The sequence below is a fragment of the Myxocyprinus asiaticus genome, chromosome 25 (assembly GCF_019703515.2).
Source record: "Myxocyprinus asiaticus isolate MX2 ecotype Aquarium Trade chromosome 25, UBuf_Myxa_2, whole genome shotgun sequence".
In the NCBI taxonomy this organism is placed as follows: Eukaryota; Metazoa; Chordata; class Actinopteri; order Cypriniformes; family Catostomidae; genus Myxocyprinus; species Myxocyprinus asiaticus.
The window spans coordinates 39575828-39591901 of NC_059368.1; the positions used below are offsets into that span (position 1 = coordinate 39575828).

Genomic DNA, 16074 nt, shown 5'->3' on the forward strand with positions numbered 1-16074 from the left:
TCCACACTTTTTCCTTCCACTCAACTTTCTGTTAACATGCTTGGATACAGCACTCTGTGAACAGCCAGCTTCTTTGGCAATGAATGTTTGTGGCTTACCCTCCTTGTGAAGGGTGTCAATGATTGTCTTCTGGACAACTGTCAGATCAGCAGTCTTCCCCATGATTGTGTAGCCTAGTGAACCAAACCGAGAGACCATTTTGAAGGCTCAGGAAATCTTTGCAGGTGTTTTGAGTTGATTAGCTGATTGGCATGTCACCATATTCTAATTTTTTGAGATAGTGAATTGGTGGGATTTTGTTAAATGTGAGCCAAAATCATCACAATTAAAAGAACCAAAGACTTAAACTACTTCAGTCTGTGTGCATTGAATTTATTTAATACACGAGTTTCACAATTTGAGTTGAATTACCGAAATAAATGAACTTTTCCACGACATTCTAATTTATTGAGATGCACCTGTATATATAGTGCATTCATAAAGTATTCAGACCCCTTATTCAGATCCCATATTTTGTGTTGCAGCCTAAAATGCTAAAATGCTTTAAATTATTTATTTTTTCACATCAATCTACACTCCATACCCCATAATTACAAAGCAAAATTTAGATTTTTGATAACTTTGCAAATTTATTAGAAAGAAAAAAACTGAAATATCACATTAACATATGCATTCAGACCCTTTCCTATGACACCTGGAATTTAGCTCAGATGCATCCCATTTCTCTGGATCATTTTTGAGATGTTTCTACACATTGACTGGAGCCAACCTGTGGGAAATTCAATTGATTGGACATGATTTTGAAAAGCACATACCTGTCTATATAAGGTCTCACAGCTGAAAATGCATATCAGAGCAAAAACCAAGCCATGAGATCAAAGGAACTGCCTGCAGAGCTCAGAGACAGGATTGTGTCGAGGCACAGATCTGGGGAAGGCTACAAAAAAAAATGTGGCTGCATTGAAGGTTCCCAAGAGCACAGTGGCCTCCATAATTCTTAAATGGAAGAAGTTTGGAACAACCAGGACTCTTCTTAGAGCTGGCCACTTGGTTGGTCACCTCTCTTACCAAGAAGGGCCTTGGTAAGAGAGGTGACCAAGAACCCGATGGTCACTCTTGTTGAGCTCCAGAGATCATGTGTGGAGATGGGAGAAACTTGCAGAAGGACAACCATCACTGCAACACTCCACCGATCTGGGCTTTGTGGCAGAGTTGCCAGACAGAAGCCTCTCCTCAGTTCAGGACACATGAAATCCCGCTTGCAATTTGCAAAAAGCACCTAAAGGACTCTCAGACAGTGAGAAAAAAGATTCTCTGTTCTGATGAAATGAAGATTAAACTGTTTGGCCTCAATTCCAAGGGTCATGTCTGGAGGAAACCAGGCACCACTTATTGAATGCACAATACCATCCCAACTGTGAAGCATGGTGGTGGTAGCATCATGCTGTGGGGATGTTTTTTAGCGGCAGGGACTGGGAGACTGGTCAGGGTTGAAGGAAAGCTGAATGTAGCAAAAAATAGAGATATCCTTAATGAAAACCTGGTCCAGAGCGCTCAGGACCTCAGGCTGGGCCGAAGGTTCACCTTCCAACAGGATGATGACCTTAGCATACAGCCAAGACAATGCAAGAGTGGCTTAGGGACAATTCTGTGAATGTCCTTGAGTGGCCCAGCCAGAGCCCGGACGTGAACCCAATAGAACATCTCTGGAGAGACCTGAAAATGGCTGTCCACCGAGGGTCCCCATCCAACCTGACAGAGCTTGAGAGGATCTGCAGAGAAGAATGGCAGAAAATCTCCAAATCCAGGTTGTAAATCTTGTTGCATCATACCCAAAAAGACTTGAGGCTGTAATCGCTGCCAATGGTGCTTCAACGAAGTAGTGAGTTAAGGGTCTGAATACTTAAGTCAATGTGATATTTCAGTTTTTCTTTTTAATAAATGTATTAAAGTTATCAAAAATCTGTTTTTTGCTTTGTTATTATGGGGTATGGAGTGTAGATTGATGTGAAAAAATAATAATAATTTGAAGCATTTAGCATAAGGCTGAAACATGACAAAATGTGAAAAGAAATGAAGGAGTGTGAATACTTTATGAATGCACTGTATGTATGTATCACAGAGGTGTTTTGGTACATTAATGAGGTTGGAGTCGAATAGCTTCTTTACTGCATCCGTGCTATGTGTGATTAGAATAAAGTGTTTCATTTTTTTGTTGTTTTCGATCAACAAACTGTAAAGAACAGAAAAGCCAGAGATGTGTAGTCAATGACAAATGGATTGTGTAGATCAGATCTCATCTTTGGACACATTACATGGAACGTGTCAAACCAAACATTTACTCTCAACACAAGGATCTGAATGGTGCTAACTTTTTTTGCCACTATTCTACACAAAAGTGGCTAATCACAGAGTTTTAGCGAATTTTGGTTGCATATGCATACTCTCATCGTAGAGGTTTGCCGCATAGAGTAAAAGATCGATCTTGGGATTTAAGAATTCATATCGAGATCGTTCAAATGAAGATCACAATGCATCAGAAAATCTATATTTTTACCCAGCCCTATGAGCAATAGTAATAGTGATGCTTGCCTTAGCACCACTAAGAAAGTTCTCAAACCCATAATATATTACACCCTTGAGCAAGCCATGTGACTACTGGAGGACCATCCCTGTAAATTGTAAAGTCACTTTGTTTGAAACCTGTCTGCCAACTGTTCACTCCCATGTTGTGCCTGTACATGAGAGTAAACGTGCTTGAATAGTTCATTTTATTGGCACACACCCAGTATATCAGTGTTCCACCCACAATGAAAACATTTAATTTTAACCTAGATTATAGTTGAAGCCTCACAAAAGACCAAACAAGCAGCAGTTGCTCTCAAGGTACTAGGAGTGCACTGACAATGTTAATATGATGATTGATGTGCGCTTTGTAAACACAGTTGCTAAAGGGTTTTGTATGTTCAAATATTTATGGTATAATCAATCCATCTTTTTTCTTTTTTTTTTTTTTTTTTTTAGCAGATCCATCATGTTTCATGCACTTCATCACTTTACAACAAGCCATTTGTGGAGTCGTTTGAGGAGACGCCGTTGCTCGTGGCCGTCCTCACCTACATGGGCTATGGCATCCTCACCATTTTTGGATATCTGCGAGACTTCCTAAGGGAATGGAAGTTTGAAAAGTGTCACCTGGCCAGAGAGAGAGAAGAACAGAAGGTAGAGTTAAAATTTCAAGACTCGTTTGTTCATTGTGTTTGCTAAGGCAAGCATCACTTACTATTACTCATTATTAAAAGTTAGGGATTTTAACAAACTTCTAACCCTAAGTATTAAACTTTGTGCCAGAATATCGTAAAGACTGGGTGGGGTGTCTTTGGCCAGCAAGTAACCACTCAGAACACCTTAGCAGCCTCACACCAATGCCCTAGCATCCACCACAATATAACCTAGCATCATGGTGGTGATTTTTGCATGACCAAATATCAGTCAAATTTTTTTTAGGATCATTCTTCTGCAATTATAGTTAGTCCTGGTGCGTAATCTATTTTATGTTTTGTTCCCAGGATTTTGTTCCACTGTACCAGGACTTTGAGAACTTCTACACCAGGAATCTGTACATGCGGATCAGAGATAACTGGAACAGGCCCATATGCAGTGTCCCAGGAGCCAAGATGGACCTGGTGGAGTGGGTCACACATGACTACAACTGGACTTTTGAGTAAGTCTCTTTTCAGCTTACATGAGTGTGTGTGTGTGGTACACTTAATGAGCACACATTAGCTTACACACATTCAACACATTCAATTAGGGATGTCCCGATACCATTTTTTTGAAAATGAGTATGAATATTTTCTTTCTGGTACTTGCCGATACGTTGTTTTTTTTGTTTTGTTTTTTTTTTTTGTTTTCTCCATACCAACAGTTTCATTTAAATTTATCATTAATATGGCATCTAAATAAACAAATTCATAAAAGTTTAACAAAATGAAAAAGAACAATTCATTTTTGACATAAAATCATATTATTTTATGAAATGACGTGCTTTTATACAGAACCTCACATAGCACAATCCAAATTTCAACACTGGAGTTACTTCTGTCAGATAAAGTGCTACATAACAGAACATCACAGATGTGAGATATTGATTAAATATAACACAATTACTATTTTTTTTTTTTATTATTATTATTAGGAGTAGTAGTAGTACTAGTATTACAGTGAATATTACACAGTTATACTGTAGTGATATGTTTCTGTCATACTTTCCATTTAAATTGAGCTTTTATTTTGGTGGAGGCATTTATTTTCTCAGGTGTTTCTGAGTTGTTTTGACGGAAGCTTCTCACTTCTGAAAAAGCAGGTCGCTACGTGACCCAGTGTGCTGTAGTTATTAAACCGTTATTTGATTAGATAAATATGTAGTCTGTATGTGCTTTGTGCTACAAAGTCAATTAGTGCTCTGCACACTGTCATCTCTACAAACTGATTTGGTGTTTTCCATGTATGAGTCAAGGAACTCTAAAAGCTGGCGCATCTGCACAACACCGGCTCCACACATTCACAAGAGCTTGCATTTTAAGCGTGTAGCATGTGCAAACTATATATTAATATTTATGTCATTAAATTGCAGCCTTTGTGGTTTAGTAATCACACTAGGACATATCATGATATTAATTTGTGCACTAAATGTTTACGGAATGACATTTGTACAGTATGTCAGATGGTATCAGTTTTTGGTATCTGAGCATTTTTAAGAGCCCAAGTACAAGTACATGAGCGCGGCATGGTAAAACCCGATTCCGATTCCAGTATCGGTCTCACAACATCCCTACATTCAACTATTGTAACAGAATATTCAGCAGGATGTAATGTAGGGCAATTTGATTGTGTCATTTAAAGTGGGCATTGATATTATTGGTTATTATTTTTCCTCTAACGGTCTTGATTGCATCAGCAAAGAAAAGTCTTTTCAGAGGTGAAGAAAGTTATTACATTTTTAATTTTTATTTTTATTTAATTTTTTTAAGAATAATGTACACTGGTGAATCTTGAATTATAAAACCAGGGATGTTTATTAAGAAAGCAAGGGTCAGTTTGATTTTTAAATTTTTTTATTTGACCTTAAAACCTGATGAGTTAATCTCAAGAAGTGAGCCAATTCTTATAAAGACCATTTAAGACATAATCATACTTTTTGTAGCTACTTACTACTTTGTAATTTAAGATAATTGTTTTTTTATGTGATCAGAAAAATAACATTTTCAGGTGTTTCAGTTGTTACACATGTTACACATTTTTTTGTACTGTGTTTTTTCCTGCAGACACACAGGGAAGATTGTGAAGGATGTGATTAATATGGGCTCATATAACTACCTTGGCTTTGCGGAGAATTCCGGCACATGTGCTGTTGCTGCTTCAGAGTGCACTATGAAATATGGTGTGGGTGTTAGCAGCACCAGGCAGGAAATTGGTAATGAACACTTACTATGTTACAGCCTTTACTTTCATTTATCTGGTGTTTTAGGAGACAATTCTGTGTGGCACTGTGTGTGCTAGATTTTAATAGTGATTGAATAATTTTTAAGGGGCCATAAGATAGCCTCAGTCACCATTCACTTTCATTGTATGGAAAAAAAAAAGGAGCAATGAACCCTTTCACAGACCTGTGATGATGTGTTTCTGCCTTATTTAGCTGCATAAATCTAGCAAACCTTTTTTATATATTCTTTTAATTATTTAGTGCAAATTAATAACATTGTACTTTGTATTATGTAACCCTGGAATCATTTTTTTCAAAACGAGGTACAATAAATGCGATGAGGCTTCTTATACAGCTGATGAGAGAGTGACAGTAAATCTGGCATCTTCTCTTTTCTGACTGTTGTAATCCATCGCTCTCTATTTTTGTCTTCATTTGAAAAGCTGTGGAAATGGAATAGCGGCATTTTTCTTTTGATGTTGGAGCAAATGGATAAGCAAAAAATGATTTGCCGTGGTCTCCAATTCACTCCCATTCACCGCTATCGAGATTTACCCGCAATCCAGCTTCTTAATCGCCAGCTTCTTATTCATTAAAAGAATTGCGGTACTTAAGTTCTTCATCACCACTACACAACTCAATCTCTGGTGAGTAAAATCAGAATATTTACAAGCCAGTGGCTAATAGCATACATATTTTAGTCGCTGTGGCAGCGGGGGCGTGGTCGAGCATTCGTCCCGAGAGAAAGCAGTAAGGAGACACACCTGAGTGCTATAATGTCTAATACCTGTTTCTGATTGCAGTAAGCACTGGGTAGAGTGATAAAAGGAGGGACCACACCAGAGACAGAGAGAGATCTAGACACACAGTTGTCATGAACAAAGTAGATGTCCTAAACGACTTTCCAAAACTATAGTTTGCTAATATGAAATCTGTGGAGTGGTTTTTTAATGACTTCAACCTAAGTGTATGTAAACTTCTGATTTCAACTGTACATTACCTCTATAGAGTGGAACAGTGACCACACAATTTATTTGTTTTTTCTTTCCTTTATTTATTTTTTTCTATAGGGATTTCATAAAGTCCTTCATAAAAGAGTTCTAAGCCATGAACCAAACCAACCAGCTCATTACAATCTTTGACCTGAAGCCATAGTTTTTTCATGAAGGAATGAACTACAGTCTCATGAAGCATTGCAAATGATGTAATCTAAATAGAAAAATATAAAACCAGTAATTTAAAGTTGTTGATTATAAGTGTTTTAATGATATGTTTTGAGTTTGTTGCAAATCATAGAGATTTATAAAAATAAGTAGCCTAGTTTGACAGTGTAGGAAGAGCGATAGACCTTATTCACAGCAGCACCATTAACGGGAATGAAAACGAGGCTGTGAGGGATAGACTTACTGTCTCTTCAATTACATGCACTGAATAAAGTTATTAAAAAACATCTAAATCACATTTAATTTTCCACAAATCATGTTGTCTGGAGTTTTTTGTGTACTGAAATTTCTTGGAAAGATATTTTTCAATATTTCTTCAGCGGAAAGACCCAAAAACACTTTAAACAACTGCACAACCCATTAAAGTCATCTATTCCTTACAGCCTCATTGTCATTCCTGTCAAAAATCAAAGATGGTGCTGCTGTGAAAAAGATCTTTTGCGGCATTCACTGTGTCTTAGGAGGAGGTTTCTGAACACCAACATTTGTATGTGTTTGTTGAAAATTTCATTTAAAAAACATTGGAATAATTCCCACTCCTTGCGGTTTTAATGTCTTCCACTTGATGTTGGAATATAGCTGCATGTATTTGCTCTCATTCAGACACAAGAGAATTAGTGTGGTCAGACACTGATGTTGGGTGATGGACCCTGACTCGCAGTTGGCGTCCAATTCATCCCTAAGGTGTTCATTGGGGTTCAGGTCTGGGTTTTGTGCAGTGCAAGTTCTTCCACTCCAGACTATTTCTTAAAGGGATAGTTCACCCAAAAATGTAAATTTTCTCATAATTTACTCACGCTCATGCCATCCCAGATGTGTATGACTTTCTTTCTTCTGCAGAACACAAATTAAGATTTTTAGAAGAATAGTTCAGCTCTGTAGGCCCATACAGTGCAAGTGAATGGGTGCCAAAATTTTTATGCTCCAAAAAGCACTTAAATGCAGTAGAAAAGTAATCCATACAACTCCAGTGTTTTAATCCATGTCTTGAGAAGTGAAATGATAGGTGTGGGTGAGAAACAAATCAATGTTTTAGTTCTAGAAGTTCTTCTTTCTGCCCAGTAGGGGGCGATATGCATAAATAATGTGAATCACCAAAAACACAAGAAGAAGAATGTGAAAGTTAAAGTGGAGAATATATAGTAAAAAAGGACTTAAATATTGATCTGTTTCTCACCCACACCTATCAGATCACTTCTGGAGACATTGATTTAACCGCTAGATTCAAATGGATTATGCTGACTTATGCGATATTTGGAGTTTAAACATTTTGGCACCCATTCACTTGCATTCTAGGGATCTACAGAGCTGAAATATTCTTCTAAAAACCTTAATTTGGCTTCAGCAGATGAAAGAAAGTCATACACAACAGAGATGGCATAAGGGTGAGTAAATGATGGGAGAATTTTCATTTTTGGGTGAACTATTCCTTTAATGGACCTTGCTTTGGGCACCAGGGCATTGTCATGCTGGAGTAGAAAAGGGCTCTCTCCAAACTGTTATCACTAAGTTGGAAGCACACAATTCTTTAGAATGCCAGTGTATGCTGTAGCATTTAGATTTGTCTTCACTGGAATTAATGAAATAGCCACACATGTTAATTAAAAGGGGGTGTCCACACATGTTTGGCCATATAGTGTATAAGCAGAAGTTCATTCGCCTAGACCAGCAGCCCACTGCTAAAATTATTTTTTTATTTAATATTTTTTTGGAATAATAAATATATGTAATTTGAATGTTAAAGAGTATGTCTACATAGTACACTAAACTCTGAACTTTAATTTCAGAAGAGCAAGAAAAATCCTGTTTTTCTTAATATGACTGCTTTTAAGAAGCTTTTGTTTTGTTTGTCTTTTATTAGTGATGGTATAGCTGCATCATTGAAATCTTCTTTCTTGCAGGTAATCTTGACAAGCATGAGGAGCTGGAGGAGCTGGTGGCCAGGTTTTTAGGGGTGGAGTCGTCCATGGTGTTTGGAATGGGCTTTGCTACAAACTCCATGAATATTCCTGCTCTTGCAGGGAAAGTAAGGGTTTGTTTATACTTGTTTATTAACTGCTGTTTTTCTGAACTTTACTAAAAGCTCAAATAATAAGTCTAAGAGTTTCCTTTTCACATCAAAACAAAGTAGGGTGGGAAGGAACATTTGAGGATTGTTTTGTTACAGTTTTGTATTTGCTCTTTTATTGAAAACACTTCCCATGTCCATACCTGTTCCTCTAGAGTGTGCTTTGACTCTCACATGAAGTTTGTCATGAATTATTCACGTAACATGCCTTTGTGCCTCACTAATTGACAGCAGATTCAGGTGCTTTTGAGTAACATTCCAACTTGTTTTCATGCCAAATACAAAATTCAAAAACACTTCTTTCCCAACCTGGAAATCCTGGTCAGATTAGTGAAAGAGATGTCATTTCAGGTTGTAAAATACAGATTTTATTTCAGTTACTAGTTAAAGTTATTTAGATTTTTACAGTGTTTCAAGTTGAAGGGAGGAATGTGATTATAGTGCCAATTTTGTTGTTTTTATTAAAGGGTTCATATCATGAGGAATCTAATTTTCTTTGATCTTTAGAGAATGAAAAATTATTTCTGAACTCAAAACTTCCTCCACAGTTTCTTCCACAAAAAAAGCATTTATTGAAACTAAGCTGCAAAAAGGTCTCATTCCGAACTTTCTGACGTCAAAACCCAAACACATAAACATATGAACATTGTTATAGCAGAAGTAGTAGTATGTGAAGTACTGTATGCCATTGCGAACTCAGCCTATGTCATCGGTTGTCATCGGTGAACCTGGCTAAAGTCGGACAACATTTCTAACCGACATGCACTGCTTCATGTCCGGAACCGATCGGTCTGCGCATCGCTGCATGAAGCCGAACACACCTATAGACACCTGTTCAGAAACGTGGCCCGCCCACTGCGCCCAGTCTCTGTGAGGTCACAAGGTGGAAGCAGAATAGATAATTATTCATAAGCACCAGGGCAGGGTTGCCAGCTGTGCGTAAGTTCTCACGTAAAGTTCACACTAAGGGCTAAGTAACTACTAGTTAGTTTGTAACTAAGTCAGTGCTTAATTCTGTTCTTAAGGCAAGACTTAACTAGTAGGTCGTAAGCTCTCCGTAAAGTAATGCGTAGTCGCATAATATTACGTTTACCTGAATTTATCCGATAAGCAGCCTTCAATTTTGTACACAGAAGTGTTAAAAAGCTGTGCATTTCAGTTTATGTCGCTACGGTTGATGTTCAAACCTTGTCTGCTCATGTAACTGTCAGCTGTAATAAAGTATATCCCCATTAAAATACGATACGTAATAAAAGAAGATTTAATAAATAGTATATTTGCCCTGTGTAAATAACAATATATAGGAACTGTATCTAAAATAAATAAGGAGTGATAGATAAATACTAATACAACAGGCTGGAAAAATAGACATTTATTCATTTTAATATTCTATATATACAGTTGCAATCGGAATTATTCAAATCCCCCCCAAGACAGTAAGGATTTACAAAGGTAAGCTTTTCTGATGACCCAGAATTTTTAAACTTTACATCTATATCAGCTGAGTGACACATTCAAAGTCATAGTGTGAATATATAACTTAATATTTGTAAATAGCAAGATTTTTTTAAAATTCAGCCATGTCATAATTATTCAACCCATATTGCATGTAGCTGCTTCTTAAATATGTAAGGCTACACAAGTAATTGTTTGAAAACAAAATTAAGTAATCAATCTGCAATGGCACTTATTTAAGTTTTAAAATTTAAGTTTAGCGTTGTAAGCAAAAATATATTTCTATGCAAAAAATACAATTAAAAATATGCTGTCTCAAAAGCTAATAGAGGAGATTATTTCATTACACAAGAAAGGTCATGGCTAAAAGTACATTTCCAAGGCACTTCAATTTCCAATAGACAAAGCTGGCAGCACCATTCATACATTTTTTAAATATGGTACAACAGCAACCTTCTTGGGGTGTGGAAGAAAGCAAAACTTCACCAAGGGAAATGTTGACTTGAATATTCAAGAAGTAATAGGAAAGAAGTAGGAAAGACCTGTGGAGTCCTGGAAGAAGGTTTTATAGACGTATGACACTAAACTGAAAATGAGTTTTAGACCCATGGGTCAGCAGTATGTCTGGAGTAAGATGACAAGGTGATGACAAGAACGACACCATCCCCACAGTCAAGCATGGAGGTGGGTCAGTCCTGTTATGGGGGTGTTTTGCAGCTGCAGGAAACGGCTATCCTAACTATGTGACTGACACCATGGATTGTTTCAGGTATCAGGCCATTTTGGCATTAAAAATGTGATGCCTTCAGTGTGTAAATTGAAGCTCGGTGATCACTGGACTTTCCAGCAAGACAATAACACCAAGGATACATCCAAATTGTCCAAAATCAGGTTCAGGGATAGGTTGTGGAATGTCCTTAAATGGCCCTTTCAGTCCATCATTAAAATCCCATTGCAAACCTTTGTTGGGATTTCAGTTTTCAGCTGCTTTGTTGAAGCAGTGGCAGCACAGAAACCAAAGAATGTCAATGAGCTGGAAGCTTTTGCTCATGAGAAACGTGTAAAAATTCTAATAGAGAGGTGTCCGAAGCCTGAGAACACTTACCTGAAACATTTATTTGCTGTTATTAAGGATAAAGGACGCTCCACAAATGATTGACTTTGGGGGTTGAATATTTTTGACATGACATTTGTGGAGAGAATTAGTTAAAATTTATTTAAAACTCTTTGTTCTCAAAATCACTCAAATGTGTATTAAAAACGTACTGTGACTGTTTACTGTGGTTTTAGTTGATGTGTTTTAATTCACATCACCAGAATTTATTGCTGGTCAGGGGGGGTTGAATAATTTTGATTGCAACTGTATTTTGAATGTGTTGAAACTTGACACTGGGCAACGCACCCTGAAAACTGCACCGTTAGATCAGTTTCATGCTGAAGAGATGCTTAAAAGTACGTTTTTTTTCTCTCTCTCATAAATGTAAACAAGTGTAAATGCCAACACCATCATATATGTCGAATGGACTGAAGCCTGTCACGCAAAACATGAGCTCACTGATGTCATTAAATATCATTCTGCTTTTTTATTCCAACTGTTACTCCTGGTCGGAGTCTGCCGTAAATATTTAGTTTATACGTAGGGTTACATCTTACCTAAGTTTAATGGTGCAATGCTCAAATATTTAGTAGTGTGTAAATTGTGACTTAGTGCCCATTTATGCCACAACTAGGCTAAGTTCTAACGTATATATAGATGGTGTAACCGGGCCCAGTAGAACTAACTATATCTCGACAGCAAACGCACAACATGACTTAGCGGAGTAAAGTGATGTCACTCATTTCACATGTAAAGGGGGCTTTTCTTATAGCTGCAGCAGCCAAAAATGGGCTGTTTGATTCCAAAGGATCATAAAAAGGTCAGAATCAGAATGAGCTTTATTGCCAAGTACAGGTGCATCTCAATAAATTAGAATGTCGTGGAAAAGTTCATTTATTTCAGTAATTCAACTCAAATTGTGAAACTCGTGTATTAAATAAATTCAATGCACACAGACTGAAGTAGTTTAAGTCTTTGGTTCTTTTAATTGTGATGATTTTGGCTCACATTTAACAAAAACCCACCAATTCACTATCTCAAAAAATTAGAATATGGTGACATGCCAATCAGCTAATCAACTCAAAACACCTGCAAAGGTTTCCTGAGCCTTCAAAATGGTCTCTCAGTTTGGTTCACTAGGCTACACAATCATGGGGAAGACTGCTGATCTGACAGTTGTCCAGAAAACAAGGAGGGTAAGCCACAAACATTCATTGCCAAAGAAGCTGGCTGTTCACAGAGTGCTGTATCCAAGCATGTTAACAGAAAGTTGAGTGGAAGGAAAAAGTGTGGAAGAAAAAGATGCACAACCAACCGAGAGAACCGCAGCCTTATGAGGATTGTCAAGCAAAATCGATTCAAGAATTTGGGTGAACTTCACAAGGAATGGACTGAGGCTGGGGTCAAGGCTTCAAGAGCCACCACACACAAACATGTCAAGGAATTTGGCTACAGTTGTCGTATTCCTCTTGTTAAGCCACTCCTGAACCACAGACAACATCAGAGGCGTCTTACCTGGGCTAAGGAGAAGAAGAACTGGACTGTTGCCCAGTGGTCCAAAGTCCTCTTTTCAGATGAGAGCAAGTTTTGTATTTCATTTGGAAACCAAGGTCCTAGAGTCTGGAGGAAGGGTGGAGAAGCTCATAGCCCAAGTTGCTTGAAGTCCAGTGTTAAGTTTCCACAGTCTGTGATGATTTGAGGTGCAATGTCATCTGCTGGTGTTGGTCCATTGTGTTTTTTGAAAACCAAAGTCACTGCACCCGTTTACCAAGGAATTTTGGAGCACTTCATGCTTCCTTCTGCTGACCAGCTTTTTAAAGATGCTGATTTCATTTTCCAGCAGGATTTGGCACCTGCCCACACTGCCAAAAGCACCAAAAGTTGGTTAAATGACCATGGTGTCGGTGTGCTTGACTGGCCAGCAAACTCACCAGACCTGAACCCCATAGAGAATCTATGGGGTATTGCCAAGAGGAAAATGAGAAACAAGCGACCACAAAATGCAGATGAGCTGAAGGCCACTGTCAAAGAAACATGGGCTTCCATACCACCTCAGCAGTGCCACAAACTGATCACCTCCATGCCACGCCGAATTGAGGCAGTAATTAAAGCAAAAGGAGCCCCTACCAAGTATTGAGTACATATACAGTAAATGAACATACTTTCCAGAAGGCCAACAATTCACTAAACATTTTTTTTTTTTTGGTCTTATGATGTATTCTAATTTTTTGAGATAGTGAATTGGTAGGTCTTTGTTAAATGTGAGCCAAAATCATCACAATTAAAAGAACCAAAGACTTAAACTACTTCAGTCTGTGTGCATTGAATTTATTTAATACACGAGTTTCACAATTTGAGTTGAATTACTGAAATAAATGAACTTTTCCACGACATTCTAATTTATTGAGATGCACCTGTATGCTTACACATACAAGGAATTTGTCTTGGTGACAGGAGCTTCCAGTACACAACAATACAAAAACAGCAACAAGACTTTTAAAAAATAATGAAAATTGAATAGAAAAAAGATAAATATTGAAAAGAAAAAAGTATATATAGAATACACAATAGACAATATCTATCTATCTATCTATCTATCTATCTATATATATATATATATATATATATATATATATATATATATATATATATATATATAGATATATATACATACATACCTATATATATATATATATATATATATATATATATATATATATATATACACCCACACAAATACATACACATACATACACACACACACACACACACACACACATATATATATATATATATATATATATATATACAGTTGTGCTCAAAAGTTTGTATACCCTTGGAGAATTGGTAATATATGTATCATTTTTAAAGAAAACGTGAGTGAGCAGGCAAAACACATTTCTTTTATTTCATATGGGATTCATATTCAACTGTAGATTATAACAGAATGGCACAATCATAAAACAAAACATGGCAACAAAGAAAAAAATGAAATGACCCCTGTTCAAAAGTATGCATACTGTTAGTTCTTAATACTAAGTATTGCCCCCAAATTCTTGCAGGTGGTATAGCTGCCCATTCATCTTGGCAAAATGCCTCCAGGTCATGCAAAGTCTTTGGTCGTCTTGCATGAACCGCATGTTTGAGATTTCCCCAGAGTGGCTCGATGATATTAAGGTCAGGAGACTGTGATGGCCACTCCAGAACCTTCACCTTTTTCTGCTGTAACCACTGGAGGGTCAACTTGGCCTTGTGCTTAGGGTCATTGTCATGCTGGAAAGTCCAAGGGCATCCCATGCGCAGCTTTCGTGCAGAAGAATGCAAATTGTCTGCCAGTATTTTCTGATAACATGCTGCATTCATCTTGCCATCAATTTTCACAAGATTCCCTGTGCCTTTAGAGCTCACACCCAAAACCTCCAAAACATCAGTGAGCCACCACCATGCTTCACAGTGGGGATGGTATTCTTTTCACTATAGGCCTTGTTGACCCCTCTCCAAACATAGCGCTTATGATTGTGACCATAAAGCTCTATTTTGGTCTCATCTCTCCAAATTACATTGTGCCAGAAGCTGTGAGGCGTGTCAAGGTGTTTTTTGTGGCATTGGCGCAGTAAAGGCTTCTTTCTGGCAACTCGACCATGCAGCTCATTTTTTGTTTGAGTATCGTCGTATTGTGCTCCTTGAAACAACCACACTGTCTTTTTCCAGAGCAGCCTATATTTCTCCTGAGGTTACCTGTGGGTTTTTCTTTGTATCCCGAACAATTCTTCTGGCAGTTGTGGCTGAAATCTTTCTTGGTCTACCTGACGTTGGCTTGGTATCAAGAGATCCCCAAATTTTCCACTTCTTAATAAGTGATTGAACAGTACTGACTGGCATTTTCAAGGCTTTGGATATCTTTTTATATCCTTTTCCATCTTATAAAGTTCCATTACCTTGTTACGCAGGTCTTTTGACAGTTCTTTTCTGCTCCCCATGGCTCAGTATCTAGCCTGCTCAGTGTATCCACGTGAGAGCTAACAAACTCATTGACTATTTATACACAGACACTAACTGCATTTTAAAAAGACACAGGTGTGGGAAATTAACCTTTAATTGCCATTTAAACCTGTGTGTGTCATCTTGTGTGTCTGTAACAAGGCCAAACATTCAAGGGTATGTACACTTTTGATCAGGGCCATTTGGGTGATTTCTGTTATCATTATGATTTAAAAAGGAGCCAAAGAACTATGTGATAATAAATGGCTTCATGTGATCACTACCCTTAAATAAAAGACAGTTTTTTTGCATGAACAGTCATATTTTCAAAATCAATGCCAAAATTTCACAATTTCTGCCAGGGTATGCAAATTTTGAGCACAACTGTATATATATATATATATATATATATATATATATATATATATATATATATTTACACATACACACACACACACATACATACATATACACACACATAAACAACACAGCCGGGCCTCTGACTAAAATGTCAAACAAAACGTCCGAATATTCAAAATCTGGGAAAAGATTGACTGGTATATGCTGTTGAATGTTCAGCAGTTCGTCTCTGGTAAAACTGACTGGAAAAAGATTACTAAACACAGGACAAACAAACAAAAACAACAAAACAATAGAAGCGCTCCACACCGAGGCGGCCATCTGCGGTGCCATCATGATGTATATCCTGATGTATAATCATGTATAATCCATGATGTATAAATGATGTGTATGACTATTTTTGGCA

The 16074-nt window shown here is 37.4% G+C and overlaps 1 protein-coding gene across 2 annotated transcripts in view; it reads left to right on the forward strand.

Annotated features, from left to right (window-relative positions):
• LOC127415820 (serine palmitoyltransferase 2-like) overlaps positions 1-16074 on the forward strand; it is a 52547-nt gene that overhangs the window by 12325 nt on the left and 24148 nt on the right. The window contains exons 2-5 of one of the 2 annotated variants that reach the window (XM_051654795.1): positions 3025-3222; positions 3570-3724; positions 5328-5476; positions 8610-8734. In XM_051654795.1, the coding sequence (XP_051510755.1) occupies positions 3025-3222; positions 3570-3724; positions 5328-5476; positions 8610-8734 (627 nt within the window). The remainder of the gene's footprint in view (positions 1-3024; positions 3223-3569; positions 3725-5327; positions 5477-8609; positions 8735-16074) is intronic. The other variant, XM_051654796.1, reaches the window with a different exon arrangement.